The sequence below is a fragment of the Camellia sinensis genome, chromosome 4 (genome assembly GCF_055761805.1).
Source record: "Camellia sinensis isolate YWXY chromosome 4, ASM5576180v1, whole genome shotgun sequence".
NCBI lineage: Eukaryota > Viridiplantae > Streptophyta > Magnoliopsida > Ericales > Theaceae > Camellia > Camellia sinensis.
In genome coordinates, this window is record NC_138964.1 from 105,917,897 (window position 1) to 105,935,652 (window position 17,756).

At 33.6% G+C, this 17,756-nt stretch overlaps 1 protein-coding gene across 2 annotated transcripts; it reads left to right on the forward strand.

The window, feature by feature from the left end:
* The first annotated feature begins 1,096 nt into the window (after positions 1 to 1,096).
* On the forward strand, positions 1,097 to 8,174 carry LOC114282559 (nuclear pore complex protein NUP35). Of its 2 annotated transcripts, XM_028225270.2 has the most exons (4): positions 1,123 to 1,305; positions 1,395 to 1,978; positions 5,532 to 5,643; positions 7,678 to 8,174. In XM_028225270.2, exons 2-4 carry the CDS (start codon positions 1,404 to 1,406, stop codon positions 7,984 to 7,986), a joined length of 996 nt encoding a protein of 331 aa, XP_028081071.1. In that variant the 5' UTR covers positions 1,123 to 1,305; positions 1,395 to 1,403; the 3' UTR covers positions 7,987 to 8,174. The 2 variants fall into 2 exon arrangements, with proteins under 2 accessions (XP_082721978.1, XP_028081071.1); XM_082865852.1 differs by having other exon boundaries at positions 1,097 to 1,978.
* The last annotated feature ends 9,582 nt before the right edge of the window (positions 8,175 to 17,756 follow it).

A 17,756-nucleotide genomic window follows, 5' to 3' on the forward strand; every position in this document is an offset into this window, starting at 1 on the left:
ATCATGATTCAATTTCGATTCACTCGTAGTTAAATCAGTAGCCCATTTGGGAAGACTAAATAAGTGTACTTTTTGACTTTTTTTATATTATGTGTAGAAAAAGTAGAGAGGAGATGTTGATTGATGTGACTCAAAAAAGATAAAATAAGTGCACTTTTTCAGGTTAGCCAAACTTGGCCTCAATCTATGTTCCGACTCCTACCCCGTCTGATTACTTTTCTAGTTAAGGCCCCGTCCATTTTCAAAGCATTGCAACAAACGACTTCGTACTAGGGTTTATTGAATTGGGGTGCTCTGACTTGAAAGATTGTCCTCGAATTATTTGGTTGAACTGAATTTGTATCTTATATTTGTTTAGTCATGGGATTAGATGTCTAGATTAGACTATTTTTAGAGAGACTGGATAAAGATAAATGTTTGATTAGAGAGACTGGATAACGATAAACATTAGTGAATCTAATGTTTGATTAGAGAGACTGGATAAAGATAAATGTTCAAAAAGACTATTTTATTCTTGTAATTTATAATTTTTATTTAATATATAATTTTAAATTTGTAATTTGTAATTTATAATTTAACAGCACTAAAAAATTTTAATTTATAAGGCCATAATTTTTAATTTATTATTTTCAATTAAATTAAATTAAATTTATAATTTATATTTTTTATTTAATATATAATTTTAAATTAACAACACTAAAAAAATTTGATTTATAAGGCCATAATTTTTAATTAAATTAAATTTAATTTATAATTTATAATTTAATATATAATTTTAAATTAAAAATACTAAAAAATAATTTTATTTAATATATAAATTTAATTTTTTAACAATACTAAAAAAATTATAAGGCCATAATTTTTAATTAAATTAAATTTATAATTTATAATTTTTATTTTTTATTTAATATATAATTTTAAATTAACAATACTAAAAAAATAATTTATAAATGTTCAAAAGACTATTTTACTATTTTCTAATTGTTTATTAAGTAATAGTATAAGGGTAAAATGGACATTTCACACATTAATCCGATATCAATCACATAAAAATAATCTCACCCCTTCCCTTAGGATACAATAATCCTTCGTATAAGGGATTAATAGTTCAGACGGACTATTAAGTCCCTCAATCTATGTTCCGGTTCTTACCCGGTCCGATCACTTTTCTGGTTGGGGCCCCCTTCCATTTTCAAAACATTGCGACAAGCGACTTCATACTAGGGTTTTTTCAATTGGGGTGCTCTGACTTGAAAGAATTCAAAACCCCCTAAATCTCAAAACCCTCATCGATCCTCACTATAGGTACTTCTCATTTGTATCTTATCTGAGTGTTCTGAGTGTTTTTCTTATCGATTATCTTCAACTGATTCATTGTTGATTTACATCCATAGGAGAAGCAAATGAGCAGCACAGTACAGAGAACTCCTAAATCTGGAAGACAATCGTTGTTCTTCCATGACTTAGCTTCTCCAATTTCAAACCGTAAAGGAGGCAAATTCACAACTCCAGGTCAAGCAGCAGCTGTTTCAGCTCTGTGGCGCGAGAATTTTGCAACCTCCGATCTGCCTCCTCCGCCCGTGTTCACCCTCGAAGATCGCTCGGACTTCTCTCCGGAATCTGGAATTCCGGACTTTCCCGTTTCGCCTGAAATCAAGTCGGACTCGAAAACTCCGGTCCGGAGTTCGGGACCGGAGTTTTCGACTCCAAAGAGCAAGTCCGAGACGAGCACTTCGTATGCTGTAATGGGTTTGCAGCAGCAAAATCAGCAGAGCCCTGTGGGGAGTTTGAGTTGGTGGTCTCCTGGGAAGAGTGGTGAGCAAGATGAGAAGGGCAAGGGTTCTCCAGTCGAGGCTGTAGTGCAGCCGGGTGCTTTGATTATCTTACCGCCTCCAAGGGATGTTGCGAGACCGGAAATGCAGAGGAATTCTTTGCCTGTGGGAAATCTTGATGAGGAAGAATGGGTCACTGTTTATGGGTATTGTATTGTTCTAACTATCCCTTTCCATGTAATTGTGATTTGGTTATGGTCTGTTCGTGCTCATCTATGCAGTTTTTAATGTCATGGCTTAATTTTTCCAATGATCATGACAAGTTGCATATTTTTGTTGCTCATTAAGAAAAGAAAAAGAGGACAAGTTTTTGCATAATTGTAAAGAATTAGCTGATTGTAGATGATGATTTTCGCCTATTGCTGCTTTTGGGTGAAATGTTAGGGTGATTGAAGATGGGATGATTTCCAGTACTAAACTATCTCTTGGGTCTTTGTTTCTATGGGTGTCAGTCATTGAGGGGTTTGTTGGCGGCTTCATTTGGTTTTCTATTGAGGAATAAGGAACAAAATTTAGTTTCATTTCCATTAAAATAGTCAAAACGTTTTTGTTTTATGGGAAAGTGACATGAAACACTAGTGAAAAGCTGAAAATTAGTGTTTCTACCAAAATATTTATATATATATATAAAAAGATCGAGAAGAAAAAAATAGAATCACAAATATATTAGAGAGGAGAAGAGAAATAGTGCATGGTTCACTTACTCCTTTTTCTTTGTTGGTACAGGTGTCCTATTCTTATATATCAACTGGTAGTCTATGTTTTCTCTTACAGTGGCACCCCCCATATTTCCTAATTCAATACTTTGGACTTCTTTATTATCTTCTATAATTTATTGTTTTTTAATCTAGTTCTTTATCTTGTCAAAAAGAGTGTTCAACGAAAGGACATATCTGTGCCTTGGAACTCATTTAACCTGTATTTATTACTAATATTGTATTGTTATTATTTTTATTTTTGGTATGTTTATTTATTACTTAATCTGGGTACATCAGGTGCCTATGCCCAAAACACTAGAATGGGAAATCTGTACCTTCCATATCTTGCAGTAACAAATTCTGAATACCTCTTTGTGGTTTATAAAAAATCCACATCTCCTGGGTATGAGGCAAGCCTCCCTAGCAAAAAGATCAACACATCTATTAGCCTTGTACTTGATAAATTTGTAAACTTTGTTTGGCTGGAACTTTTTTCATATTTAGCATAGTTGTTAAATCGATATACAAATCATAAATTGAAATTTTCTTTTTTGAATCATGAATCTTGAGACGCTTTAACACTTTCTGAAATATTGAGAAAAACATGTGTGCACGTGTCAATTAAAAACTAGTGTAAATAATATATAATAATTTAACATATATTGATGCATAGCTTGTGAATGGTGACCATATAATCAAATAAATGAAGCAATTTAAAAAAACTATTGTTAATGTAATGATTTAGCATATATTGATGCATAACTTGTGAATGGTGAGCATGTGAACAAATAAGTGAAGCAGTTGCCTCCATATCTAAAGATGTGGATGTAAGCTCTGTGTATTACATTTTTATCTATGTTCATAAATTCACTTTAAAGAAAACAATTAATTAAAAAAAAAAAAAAAAGGCTGTAAGCTGTAGAGAAAAAAGTATTCAAAATGCTGCCATATAAGAAACTAAAAAATCCATATTTCAATACGAGATAACTAAATAAAAATAAGCATAATAATTCATAATTCTATTAAAACGTTCCAAATTGATCAATTATTTTAAGTAATCTATCATTTCTATCAAACCATAGTCTATAAATCATGATCCTATATAAGACCACTAGCCCTGTTTTTTCCCTTTTTCAAAACAATCATTCTCAATGAAGTATGGAAAACAATGCCAAACTACCAAATTTTGAAATACAACAAGTTAACAATTCAATTTCTATATTAGACATAGACATGTGACATGACACACACATGTCGATATGGCGATTTTCAAAAAATGCAAGATATGTTGATATTTTTTTATAAATTTATTATATGTCAAAGGTAATGAAAAAAAATGAAAAAGAAAAAAAAGAAGCAGCATTACACGAATTAAAATTAAAAATGTATATATTTTGTTATTTAAACATAAAGATATCAGTCACATAACAATTGCATTTGAACTTATATTGAATGCAGTTAATATAAATTTTGTGACATTTTCTGATTTTTTTGATAATCATCAATTAAAAGGAGCTATTTTCTCAATTTTTGTTATAGCTATTGCAGCCGCTGAAGTAGCTATTGGACTGGCTAAGAATGCAAAACAATTATAGAACATTAAAATATCCACGAGATATTCATCTTATAAATGTTTCAAAACATATTTGGAGTGCATAAGTTGCATTCCAAAGAATTCATGACAGTGTTACTATGAAAGATTCATCACATAATTCGTGTTCGGAGAGCTTAAGAAGTGTCGCCAAAATGTCCGCGAAGTGTCTATAAAATTTTCGATATTATGAATTTTAATTTTTAACTTAGACATGTTGAAGAAGTGTCGGTGTCTCAATTGGCTGTCCGACATGACATTCTTTTTCATCGAAGTGTCCTTACTTTTTAGCTACCTAATGAATCACCTCAAAGGGGTTGTTAAAGTACCCAAACTACCAAACTTCTTAAGCCTCTCAATGAATACCTCCAAAAGATTCCTTTTCACAAGTAGAAACATTTCTCGAGCTTTGTTTGAACATGAACCCTTGTATACTGGTACTAGAAGACATCTAAAGTCGTATTTGGTTACGAAATCAGCTAGAGTGCCACAAGGATATTTTAGTTTTCTAGAGCCTCCTGCACTAACCTAGAAATTCCACTAACAAACATCCAATAACTTCTAAAATTGAATTAAGATCAAGCTAGAAGAACTTTCTGTGGTTTGGTTGAAATTGATAGGAAGTTGGAATTAGTTTAGAAGATATTTTGTTGCTTGGACATAGAATTGAATTGCAGTGAATTGTAGTGAATCGCAATTGAATTGCATGATTCACTCAATTTTTTATTCAACAATATGATTCGAATTGTGTATGTGAATTTCATATCAAATCGTGAATTGTATAATTCTAACAACCATGGTTGGTATAGGCGAGAAGGGAGTTTGTGATATTATACAAAGGGAAGAGGAAGAAACAATTAACAGAAAGGATGAGAGCCTGGGCTAGTAAGTTGGGAGGCTCAAAAAGTAGCAAGCACATGCAGATGATTGACACAGCTGGATGGATTTAGAGTATGGGCTTGATACAGGCATATTTAGAGGGGATAAACGGGTATGGCTGAGTTAAGAAAGCCAGAAAAAAAATAAATTTCATTCAAAATATGATGTAGAGGCAAGGCAAATGTGCAAAATACTGAATTGAGCATGTCACAACACTTCTACCTCTAAAAGAAAGATACTGCCTCCAAAAGGGTATTGTCAGATGTAAAAAAATTAATGAGAATAGGCAACAACTGATGGTATTATCAGAATGTAAAGTTTTAAATTGGGTTTCTAGAGGTCAGGTGCCTTCTGGATTTGTTACACAGTAGGGGAATGACTCTAGGGAACTTAAGCTTGTAGGAGCTGTATCTGATTATTCCACTTCATTCTAATGCCTTAATGCTGTGTTTGTTATAAATGTGTATTTTGTATGTACTACGTTTCAGTAATTATTAATGTTCTAGACCTCTGATACCATCTTTCTTCCAGATTTTCTCCAGGGGACACCAATTTTGTTCTGCGGGAGTTTGAAAAATGTGGTGTGATTTTGAAACATGTTCCGGGTCCCAGGAATGCTAATTGGATGCATATTCTGTATCAGGTTTTTCCCATTCTCCTCCCATAGTTTCAAGTTTGAGCTGTTCGCATTGAAATTTGTTTGTTCAGCATTTATGTCGCTTAACTTTATTCTAAAATTGTTCTCTCACTGGGTTTGATGGAATTATCCATTTAGTGACTAAAAAATCTTCCATGCCATTCAAGTTAGCTGTATTACTTTAAAATATATGCTAAATGGGAATGAAAACTGACAAGGTGATGGTAAATGTGAAAATGATCATAATCATCATGTAACTATTTGGAAAAGATTTGCTGGGGAACAAGAAACCCCTAGAACGGAACATGTTGCCAATCTCCATGAGCAGTACTTTTTGTGACAGCCTTTGATTAACACCTTGATCTGTGTGGCAGTTCAAGCTTTTCAGAGATGCGTCTCTTTGTAGTATCGTTCATATTGTTTGTCTGCAGGCTTATAGCATTATCATTTTTCGTAAATAGAAAGCTTGCAAATCATTCTTCTTACTTACAAACATATGCTAATGGAAAAACAAGGTGGTGGTACATGTGAAGAATGTTCGTGTTTAAGTTGTTCACTAGCAACATTTTGCGGACTCAAAAATCATGGAAGCTATAGGACCCTTCTAATTGTGGAATTCCCTTTTATTTTTGGATCTTGTGTTCAGTTAGCAAAACTGTAAGGCAGTTCAACTTTTTAATCTTTTTTCTATTACTGTTGGAAAACCAGCTATTAGACCAGGGATGTTAATCTTTTCTTTTTTCCATAGAACGGCTATTAGACCAACGATGTTGTATGGGTCGAAATGTTGGGCAACTAAGAAACAATATGTAAATAAGATGAGTGCTGTTGAGATGAGGATGCAAAAGTGGATGTATGACAAGACTAGAAAAGATAGAGTTAGGAATGAATATATTCGAGAATGCGTAGGAGTAGTACTGATAGAAGATAAAGTCTAGAAAGAATAGATTGAGATAGTTTGGTCTTATACAACGGAGACTAATAGAAACAGTAGTGAAAAGATGCGATACAGTGATGGTAGATGGAAGTATTAGAGAAAGGGGTAAACCTAGATTGACGTGGGCTAGTGTAGTAAATATAGATATGAACCTTCTTAATTTGACTAACGAAATGGCCTTGGATGGAGTCGAATGGAGAAGAAGGATTCATGTAGCCCATTCCATTTGATAGGACTTAAGGCTTAGTTTGATTTGGTTTAGTTTGTTGGAAAACCAGGGTTTTATTTTACGTTTTGTTTTGTTTTGTTTTGTTTTTTTTTTTGTTTTTCTTCTTCTGGGTGATTACAAAGAATTTGTAGCTCTTTTACATATATTCAAGAAAATTCTTTAGTGCTGTTTTCTCTTTTATTTCCTCAACCAGTGCTAGGTGTAGAGATTCTTAATGCAATCTACTCTTCATGGTTTGGGGTTTTGTAACCATTAAATGGATCAGACTTTTGTCAGTCCTCAGTCAGAATATATAATCATGTGTTTGATATTTAAAATGTCCATTTTATCAGTTGTTTATACCAAAATATATTGAATTTTTTTTAGCAATTATTCCCACAAAAGTTTATTTAGTAAAACATTTTAGCTATGGCTTCAAGTTGTGCTGGTCTGAGGTTGAAGGCACTAACTTTTTGAAGCTCAATAGGATACATAAATATGCTAAGATTGAAACAGCAAAACATGAGTTCTTATCCATTATTGTTGTATTTATAGTAATTTCTCTGCTAAACAATCTAATTCTGATTACAAAAACTTGTTTTTGAATTTATATCTATCATATTTAGAATTTTAGTTAAAGCAGGCATGCTATGACAACAGGGAATCGATGCTAGATACAGATAATTCGTACACAGAAAATGATTGAAAATATTTTAATGTATGGTCGTGATTTGTTTAAGATATAGATTTCACTATATAAGAGTTGAATCTCAACTATACATAAACTCTCTGGGTATATTTTTGTGTACAGATTTTGTGCACATAGCTTACTGTTTCTGAATTTGTTGGCATTAAACTATACAACGTTTGTTCATTTGTTTACTTCTTCATGCAGAATCGGTCTGATGCTCAGAAAGCTCTCAGCAAGAATGGAATGCAAATAAATGGAGTTCTGATTGTCGGAGTGAAGCCAGTTGATCCAGCACAACGCCAAATGCTGAATGAAAGGATGAACAATCACGGATTCATGACTTTACCCCCTGCACCATTGAGTAAAAGTTCAGACCCAAATCCTTTGAGAGCCTCTCCTCACCCATACTATCTTCAAAATGGAAACAATAGTGCACCACAATCAGTGGGTACCATTGCCACCCCTGTGAAATCTGTGGTGTCCAAAATTATGGATTTGATGTTTGGTGTCTAGTTGAGCTCGTTTTGTTTTTTAATATACCCCCGTCAGCTTCTTTTTCTTTCTTTATTTTTATTTTTATTATATATATATATATATATTATTTACATCTGTATCTTTTTTATATTGTTTGAGGATGGAAAATGTATGATTATCTCTTCCGGAAATAGACAATTCAAAAATATTTTTGAGGTTTGTAGTAATTCTTCTTCTTCTTCTTACATGTTTTCCCAGTAGCTTGGGCTGGTTTGAGCTGATGGACAGTAATTTTCTCCTTATGGAGATGTTGCTTTCTGGTATTGGCTGTGTGGGTTCTAAGAGGAGAGAATATTATTCTTTGTAGATTGAGAAATGTCTAAACTTTTTGTGGTCATGGTGGATTGTATTGGATTGTAATTAATATTCAAACTCAGAGAGATTGGGCAACCCTTATTTAGCATAAAATAGGTAATGGCAGATCAACCTTGTTATGAGTTGACAATTGACACCCTATTAGGCCACTTTATATACAATTTGGAAGTAGTATTGTGCAAAATATTGGTAGAGCTGTTTATGCAAGGGTTTCTAATATATAGTTAATAATGGTTGGCATTAGCCTAGATTGAGGAACAAAGTTCTTCAGCAGGAAGTTGTTTTAGAGCCAAGGTTCTCTCCTTGCACTCTCGTACTTGCGCTCATCCTTGCAGGCCTTCGGGTCTACTTTTAGGTCCAATTTTAATAATCCGAACCGTTCATATGTAAAAAATCAAGTTGATCGGATATCAGAAAGTATATGTTCGGAAAACTGTTTATTAAATTCTTTAAAAAATAGCTTTTAGTTCAATTTTTCGAATACATACTTTCTGATATCCGATCAACTTGATTTTTTACAGGTATGATATACTGAATAAATTATAAAGTATGAACGGTTCGAATTATCAAAATTGGGCCTAAAAGTAGACCCGAAGGCCTGCAAGGACGGGCGCAAGTACAAGAGCTGCAAGGAGAGGATCCTCATTCGTTGTTTTAACCCCTTCTACTTTCCTTCCTAATACTGCTAGGTCTGATGAAGTGGTTTGGTTGCCTTCAAACAATGGTTACATATTCCTCTAAATCTGCTTACCAATAAAGGCAAGGGTTCCATGTTATCAAATAGTTTGGTTTCAGGGACATGTCCCTCAATGGGCTTTTATTCGTTGATTAATTTGCTTGCAGAGGTTAGCAACCAAAGACAGATTATTGAATTGAGAAATGCAAGTGAATCTTCTTTGTAGGGTCTATTTGTTAGTTCAGGATCCCTCTTACTAATTGGAATCAAAGAATTAGTTGAGATCTATTATGTTCAAAATGGGAATGGGCTAGGGTTATAAACTTATAATCTATAATTTGATGATCGAGTCGATTCCATGATTATAAGTTCATTCCATACTGGACTAGACCGGAATAGGGATATACATTCTCATTATGAGAAGGGGTTATTCGAACACATCTAAATAGATACTTATATATGGATCCTTACATTCCATTTAGGATTAGTAATAGACGCAATCAGACTATTTACGCATCTCTCCTTATTTGGGATCCTATTCACCTCTTTGGGCCTCTATTGAATCAATAAATAGGTTTGATTGTCCAATCGTTCTAACATATAAGGCACCCCACCTTAATCTATGCAAGAATGAAGAAGAAACCCGTGAACTCTTGATCTTCTTGTGTCCTTTTACTAAGAGTATATGGCAAAAAATGCTTAGTTTGAACTATATTAACAGACGTCCTTTGGGTAGGTCTGGTGAATTTCAATGGGCAATTGCTTTTTGCAATAATAGGAATTTGAGCTGCACTTTATTCAAGCTTTCTTTAGATTGTACTCTGAATCAAATCTAGTTGGAAAGGAATGAGAGAACCTTTGCACATAATTTTAGATCTAAGAAAGTGTTTGTGGCTGAAATAGTAAAGGAAATTAGAGCTAGAGCTTCTTCACTAAGGTTGTGTTTGGTTTATAGATTTAGGAAGGGATTTCGAAACAGAAAGAGAAAAAGTGTGTGAAATGTAATAATATTTTACACATATTTGACATACCTTTTCCCTTTCGTTTTTAAAATCGCTTTCCAAATTCATGAACCAAGCACAGGGTAAGGAGAGTTAAGAATTCTTTTTACAATTGGCAAGCTTGGATTGGGGCTGCCTTGCTCTTTGTTACAATAATGGTGCAGACCTGTTTCTGCAATTTTCAGATTCTATTGTCTTCATTTGTTTTGTAGTTTGATTCGTTTTAGGCTTTGGTTTTGATCTTGTGTTTGTTTGTTTTTTTCTAAGTTTTCCCCTAGTTCGTTGTAATTGTGTTTTTTCTTGTCAAATAAAACTGCAAGTCACCCAAAAAAAAAAAAAAAAAAATGTATCTCAAATTTTGTGAGCCATTTGTCTTTGTAAAAACAATTGAATCTGCTACATACCCGCTAGAGTATCCTTTGTTTGTTTAGATGACAGGAATCTCTCCAAAGTGGGTTATTTTGGACTCACTCAGACAAAATAAGCTTCACGCCTCATTCCTCTGGGGAGGGTCTGAATTAAGAAAGAAGGTTCACCTAGTAAAATGAAAGGAAGTCTCCAAACCTGATGAGCAAGGGGGATTGGGGGTTAGGAGAGTCAGTGAGGTCAATGATTGCCTTTTATTGAAATGGTGGTGGAGGTTTGGAGTTGAAAGCAAAGAACTTTGGAGAAGAGTCATATGTAGCAAATATAGGGTAGATGAGGGGAATCAGAGGCCTTCACTTAGTTCCATTAGCAGGTGCTCAAAACTTTGGAAGGATGTAGTCGAAGGCACTAAACAGAAAAACAACCTTTTGGAGTTTTTTTCCTGGAAAATTGTAAGTTAGAAGTGGGCAATGGCCGTAGAGTGAAGTTCTGGGTTGATAAATGGTGTGAAAATTTGTGCCTCAAAGATGAGTTCCCACTTTTATATAGATTTTTATTAAACAAGGGAGAGTCTTTATTTGCAATGGTGGAAAGGAAGGAGGCTACATGTGAGTGGATGTTCCAATTCAAAAGGGAACTTTATGATTGGGAAAGAGTGGAGGTTACCAGATTGTTAGGCCATTTAGAGGCAGGTCCTGCTATTAGGTCATCTACAAAAGATACATTGGTTTTGGATGCTTCCAAAACAAGGAGGTTTACCATTGAATCGTTGTATAAATTTATGGCAGGTGGTTTTGGCAGATATAGTTTAACTAGCAAAAGGGTGTGGGTAAAGTACATTCCTCCTAGAGTTCAATTTTTTGGAAGGGAAGGTTAAAGACAACAGACTTTCTTCTCTGGATTGGTGTTTTGAATGCTAATGCATTAACCCCCTGCATCCTTTGCAAATCTGTGGATGAGTCACTTAACCATGTCCTACTGTCATGCCCAGTTGCTTGGAGAGTGTGGTCAGAAATGCTAAGATGGTGGGATGTACAAGGTGCATTGCTAGATACAGTGGAGGGTATTCTTAATTGGTGGGCAGGGGTTAGGCTTAGTTGAAAAGAGAGGATGATGTGGGAAGCTCTTCCTATAACAGTAATGCGGTCTTTGTGGAAACATCGTAATGAATGCTTGTTTTGGGGATATTGTCCCAAATGTGGCAGCTGTGAGTGATCTGATAAAATTTAGAATGGCTGTTTGGTTCAATGAAGTGTTTAGGGATCATCAATTCACAGTGCATGATTTTATTTCAAATTGAAGCATATTAGATTCTGTTTGGGTGGTGGTACGAGGGGAGTGCTATGAGGCTGCTTGGCGTTGGGATGTCTTGTTGCTGTAAGGATGCTTATGTCCATGTAATCTACAAGGGAGTGGTGGACTAATGGAGTTGGGATTCTTGGTGGTCTGATGCTGGATGGCTGCTCAATGTTAGTTATCACATAGGTGAAGCCGGAGAGGAGTTTATCACTGTTTTTTCCTTCTACTGCTGCTGATATTGCTGTGTGATATATAAAGATCTGGGTTGTCATATGATTTGGGTGGTCATTCTAGTTGTGTGTTTGAGTGGTTTTTTGCCAGTTTGTTTTCTTGAAACTTGGTGAGGTGGTTTTATGATTGGTAGTTTATTTTGGTGTTTTTTTTTTGTTGGTTTCTAACCAACTCTTTTGGCTTGAGCTTGCACATGATTGTGTGTTCCTCTTGGTGCCAACCTCGTTGGGAGTCGAATGTCCACTATGATGCTTGTTGCTCCAGCCTAGCTTTATTGATGTATTTCATATGTATTATATTTTGGTTTCATCAATAAAGTTTTCATTTTGCCGATCAAAAAAAAAAAAAACCCCTCAGAAGAGATGGTGCCCGACCCTATGACCAAAGGGTTGTCTTTGGAAAAATTCAGGGAACATGTAGCTAATATGGGATTGAAAAATGCCTAGCTAGGTGGTTTAGCTACTTATATAAAAACATGGTCGGATGAATTTAGGAACGCCTGGATAACCGATGTTATGCGACTCTATCTTGCGTAGAAACATATGTTTGGTCAAGTAATAAGGTAGAGGAACTTACAAGGTACGGACATCATAGTTAGCATGAGATATAAAGTTTATGATATGCAACATGCTAACTAGATGATGTTGTTTGCTTGATCAGCAAAAAGTCGTTAATAAGGTGTGTTCAAGAAAACCTTTAGGAATGAGCCTTAAAGGAAGTATTTAACAATAATTTCGGCGCAAGTCAACACATGAGAAATGTGTGCGGCTGAAGTCGTTAATAGTGATTGGTTATGGACAATGAACCTAACACTGAAAATTGATGTCATTCACTTGAAATATAGTGAATTGAAGTCATTTGGAATGTGTTAACAGTGGGAAAACACTTCTACGAATGCGGTCAGATTGGTGGTAAAAATGTGTGCACGTATGGCCAAGTCACAATCGAAAGTCGATCTATGAGGTAAATTCATAGATAAAAATTGGCATAAGGCAAAATTTTGGTACCAAGGTAAACATGCCAAACTCAGGTTTTATCATCAATATTATAGTGTGATCAAGTAGGAGATGAATGTATGAAAGGTGTTCACACCATAATATGGTGGATTTTCTCACACCAAATCATATCCCAATTACTGGTGATTCATAACCTTCCCGCAGGAAGAAACAAATCTGGAAAGTTGTTTGGTTTGAATTTGAAATTCAAAGACACAATGCTTTGAAACATTGCGACTCTTGGGTATAGAAACTCAATTCCAATTGTTGTAACCATTGATAAAGAGACACCATGTAAGCTATAAATACATGGCCAAAACAATGAATCAAACCACTTAAAATTTTCTCTTTACTCTCACTTCCGGATTTTATATTCTTGTGTCATAAATACCCTTACGGGAACTGTGATCTATTTACTATTGTTAGTTAATCTTTCAAAAATAGCATCAATGCCCATCATTTCAGGAAAAGGGGTGCCTGCTGTACAGCAGGTACTGCCATGCCTACTCGACCCATGATTTTGCTTTCTTTTCTTTTTTTTAATATAATTTTTCCTTTGTTCTTTCTTTTTTATTGGTGTGTGTTGCATGCACGGCGTGTTCAAATCAGTTTTATATGAATCGTTTATTTTTTCACCGTCTATTTTTTTTATACAAAACAAATTTGAATACATAGTTGTCATTATCCAATCTACTTGATTTTTTATAAGGATAATATACTCGACGAATTTTAAAATGTGACAATTCGAATTGTTGAAGCAGAGTCAAAAAGTGAACCCACGGAACGGAATGGACGATCTAGTTTTGATCTCCAATAGAAACTGGATCCTAATAATAATAATAATCTACTGATAACTAACATTTCAGAGTTTGAGATGAAACATTAAAAGCCTGTTTTGTAGGTGAAATGATGGACAAGGGGCACTAAAATATGAACTCGACGAACACTAAAACATGTAGCTAAAATTCAGGGAACATGTAGCTAATATGGGATAATGTACTCGACGAACACTAAAATATGAACGATTCAAATTATTGAAGCGGGCCTAAAGTTAGCCCACAAAGCGGACTAGATGGTTGAATCTTGATCTCTTATTGGAGACAAGCTGGACCCTTATTATCATTATTTGATTTTTTTATTCAATAGAAGAATAATTGAAGAAAGAAAAATTGCATTGCACCATAGTGGTATACTTAAAATTGATTAATTATTACGAGTCTAGAATTGTTGAGAATCCAAAAACCTTTTATTTAGTGAAAATAAATTAAATTTGTTTGACAATTAAAATTTTAAACACTTATTAGGGCTATCTTTGTTATTGAAAAAATGTGTAAAAAAATCTATTAAAATGTATTAAAAAATATAAAAGTATTTTGAGATATATAAAAAATGTATTGAGATTATAAATATTTTAACATTTTATGATACCTATTAATAACTCTTAAAACTATCATTAGTAAAACCCTTAATTCTAAATATTGGATTTTTCATCTTCTATGATATGATAGCTACTATCATCAACATATATACTATCACCACCATGATTCTCTCAAACAATTAGTCCCAAAGGGGATGTTATGGGTTCAATTCTCCTTAGAAGGAAGTTGAATTAAGGAGACAAGTACTTGGTGCTTTGTAAGAGTGGGACAGACTAACTCTCATAGGTGCTATCCCTAGAGACAACATGATAGTAGTAGAGATAGAGGGGCGGTGATTGCGATGTTAGTGATGGTAGAGTGATATTATTAGTGGTGTTGTGGTAGTGGTGGCAATGACCACATTGATGGTTCTATGATAATGGTGGCAGCAGTAATTGTGTGATTGTGTGGTTAGGTTGATAACTATGTGGTGGGGTTGCGGTGGAGACGATATATGGTGGAGGAGTTATATAGACAGTGGCAGTAGAAGCGCAAACGCCAAGTGATGGGGGAGGTGGGGGGTGGTGTTGGTAGCGAAGTGACGATAGTGGTGGTAGTATGTTTTTTTTTTATTATCATTGAAAGTCAATTGTCAGTTGTTACTATTACTACCACATCACCATTACTCTGTGACTATTAATATCATCACCAGTGGCAGAATTAGAAATTTGATATAAGGGGCACCTTCTCATTGAGTCCTTAAGTTTTTGAAAAAATTATGAATCAATGTAGAAGACAAAAAATAATTATAAACATATCGCGTTGCAACTTTTTCTGTGCAAAAAAGATAAAAAAAAAATAAATAAATAAAACACATAAGAGTTGCACCCTCACCTTTTGATAATTAATTTTTTCACTTCCTATTGTCTTTTTCCCTACATTTTCCTCTCATAATTAACTACAGTTTGATGTTACTAAACTTAAATATTTATTACTAAGAAGAAAAGTCAATAAATACTTGTACATGAACTAAAAGGATTACTTCTTATTAGAATATATGTTCAAGATTTTTTTTTATTTTATTAATTACAAGATAGATTGAAAGAAACATACCAATAATAATAATAATAATAATAATAATAATAATAATACAAATTTCAATTCTTGAAAAGAATATAAAGTAGGAATGGAGAATCTGTGGGGAATACAAAGAGAGTGAATGTGTACAAGATATAGGCCACTTGTAAGAGTAAATAATATTTTCACTTTTTTCTTAATGTGATTTGTAAACATAAAATTCTTATAAAAAAAATTATTAGAATGACGTGTCAATAATATTTGTAAAATTACAAAGATAATAGTAAATATTTTGATAAAAAATAAAGGTATCGCAAGATGCCAACTTATTTTGTATAAAATATATATTCATTACTCTTTTTTTCAAAACATCATGTAGGAGTTCTTTTTTAAAAGGGCATTGCTATTGTAATCCAAAAGTCAGACCCAATTTTCAAATCTAATTATGTGGAAATTAATCAGCATATCTAAGGCAATATTCCTTTTCCTTTCCGTCTCTCTCTGTCTAATATTCTGTAATTATTAGTCAATCATCTCTCTTATACATTATTGAGTTTAGAAAGCGGACTCATATATCATTTTTCTTTTAAAAAATTATGAGTATCTTAAAACAATTAAGGAGGGGCACTAGTATAATTTTACGAGGAATATATTGAAAATTCTCTTAATATTTATGGGTACTAGTATAACTTTCAAAAAGTGATGGGTCACGTGGCCCCATAATCCTTCATTTCATCTGTTCTTGATCATCACTCCACTGCCACCATCACTATCATTACCATGCCCATCTCCATCAACTTTGTCCTACTTCTCACAACCGCGACCACCTTGTCACCACAAATGCGATGTCGCCACCATTATTGTCATCGCCACCACTATTTTACCACCATACACCATTATTGTAACTTTGCACTCCACTACACCCTCACCATATACAATCACCACCACCACATGACTATTAGCTAACCACTATATACTACTATTATGAAAGTGTGAAAAGACTGTTATGTTTTCTACTTTTTAAAAGTGTGAAGAGACTGTTATGTTTTCTATTTTTTCTAAACCCCAAATTTATCCTGTCAAATCTACTATATTTTCTAAAAGTCATGAAAAGTCTTTTATAAACCAACTATTTTTTTATTTTTGGAATTGAACACTTAAATATATATATATATATATATTTACTTCCAAGAGTCCTATATAAATATAAACAAATTGTCTCACTTCTTATAAAAAAAAAAAAAAGAAGCCATATCCCTATTTTTTAGGTTGATGATGATTAAAAATAAGGTTATCTGTGCAACCTTTAGGATGGAAGTAGGTACTGGAAGGCATTTTATCTTTTGCCCAAGAGTATCCTATCTAAGATGCATGGGTACGTGACACAACATGGATATTTTCAAAAAATATAGGATACAACATGTGAGGGACACATGTAACATTTATAATTTTATGTATTTATAAAATGACATATCTAAGGATAGACTATTATTTTATGTCATATATATGAATATTTAATTTAAATATAATAATTTTAAAAATCTGCAGGAGAAGATTATGTATAAATTTACATTATTTTTCTTATATCATTGGATTTCAAGTTGTTAAATTCAAATTTGTAATGTGTTTCATATGTGTCTAAGTGATAGACACATGTGTTCCCCAAGTGTCTGAAGTGTGTCTGAGTCTAAATTTAAAAAAATAAATAAAATAATTGGACATGTTTGGACTTGCATCTAGGGGTGTTTTGGGAAGTTGGTAAAAAATTGACTTTTGTCTTTTTACCAAGCTTTTTGGCTTTTTTGAAAGTGATTTGGGAAGTTGGTAAAAAGTTGACTTTTTTAATTTTTAGTTTAATATTTTTTAAAAGTGTCACATCACGCCAAAATGAACAAAATATCCTTACTTTTTGATTTTTGAATTAATTAATTAAAATGTTCCAAAGGATAGTTTGGTAAATTTGGGTGTTGCTTTTTTAGGTCTTCCCAAATGGGATTTTCAGCGTTTTGGCCAAGCTTGGCGTTTTTGAGCAAATGGCAAAACGCAGCTTTTTTTGTAGGTTGCCAAAACGGCACCTAACAGGTGTTGAGATCTGACAAGTGTCGTGCAATGTTGTGTTGATGTCCGATGCGACATGCTACGTGCTTTCTTAAAAGTGTTAGTGTTTCTTAGTATGCTATCTACTTGAATTTTACAATATTTGCACTTATTGAGTTAGATTTGACATATACTCTTACATGTTTGAGTTATTTTGTAAACGTGTGTTTGGTGTACTGATTGCCTTTTAGGTTTAAATATGGATCTTTGGAGGATTGAATTTTAGAATGGGAGTTCCATGGAAGCTACATGGGTGGGTGATAGTCTTACTAGGTGAGTTTCAAAATCGCTATATCAATGATCTAAACCGCTATATCAATGATCCTGCATTAGC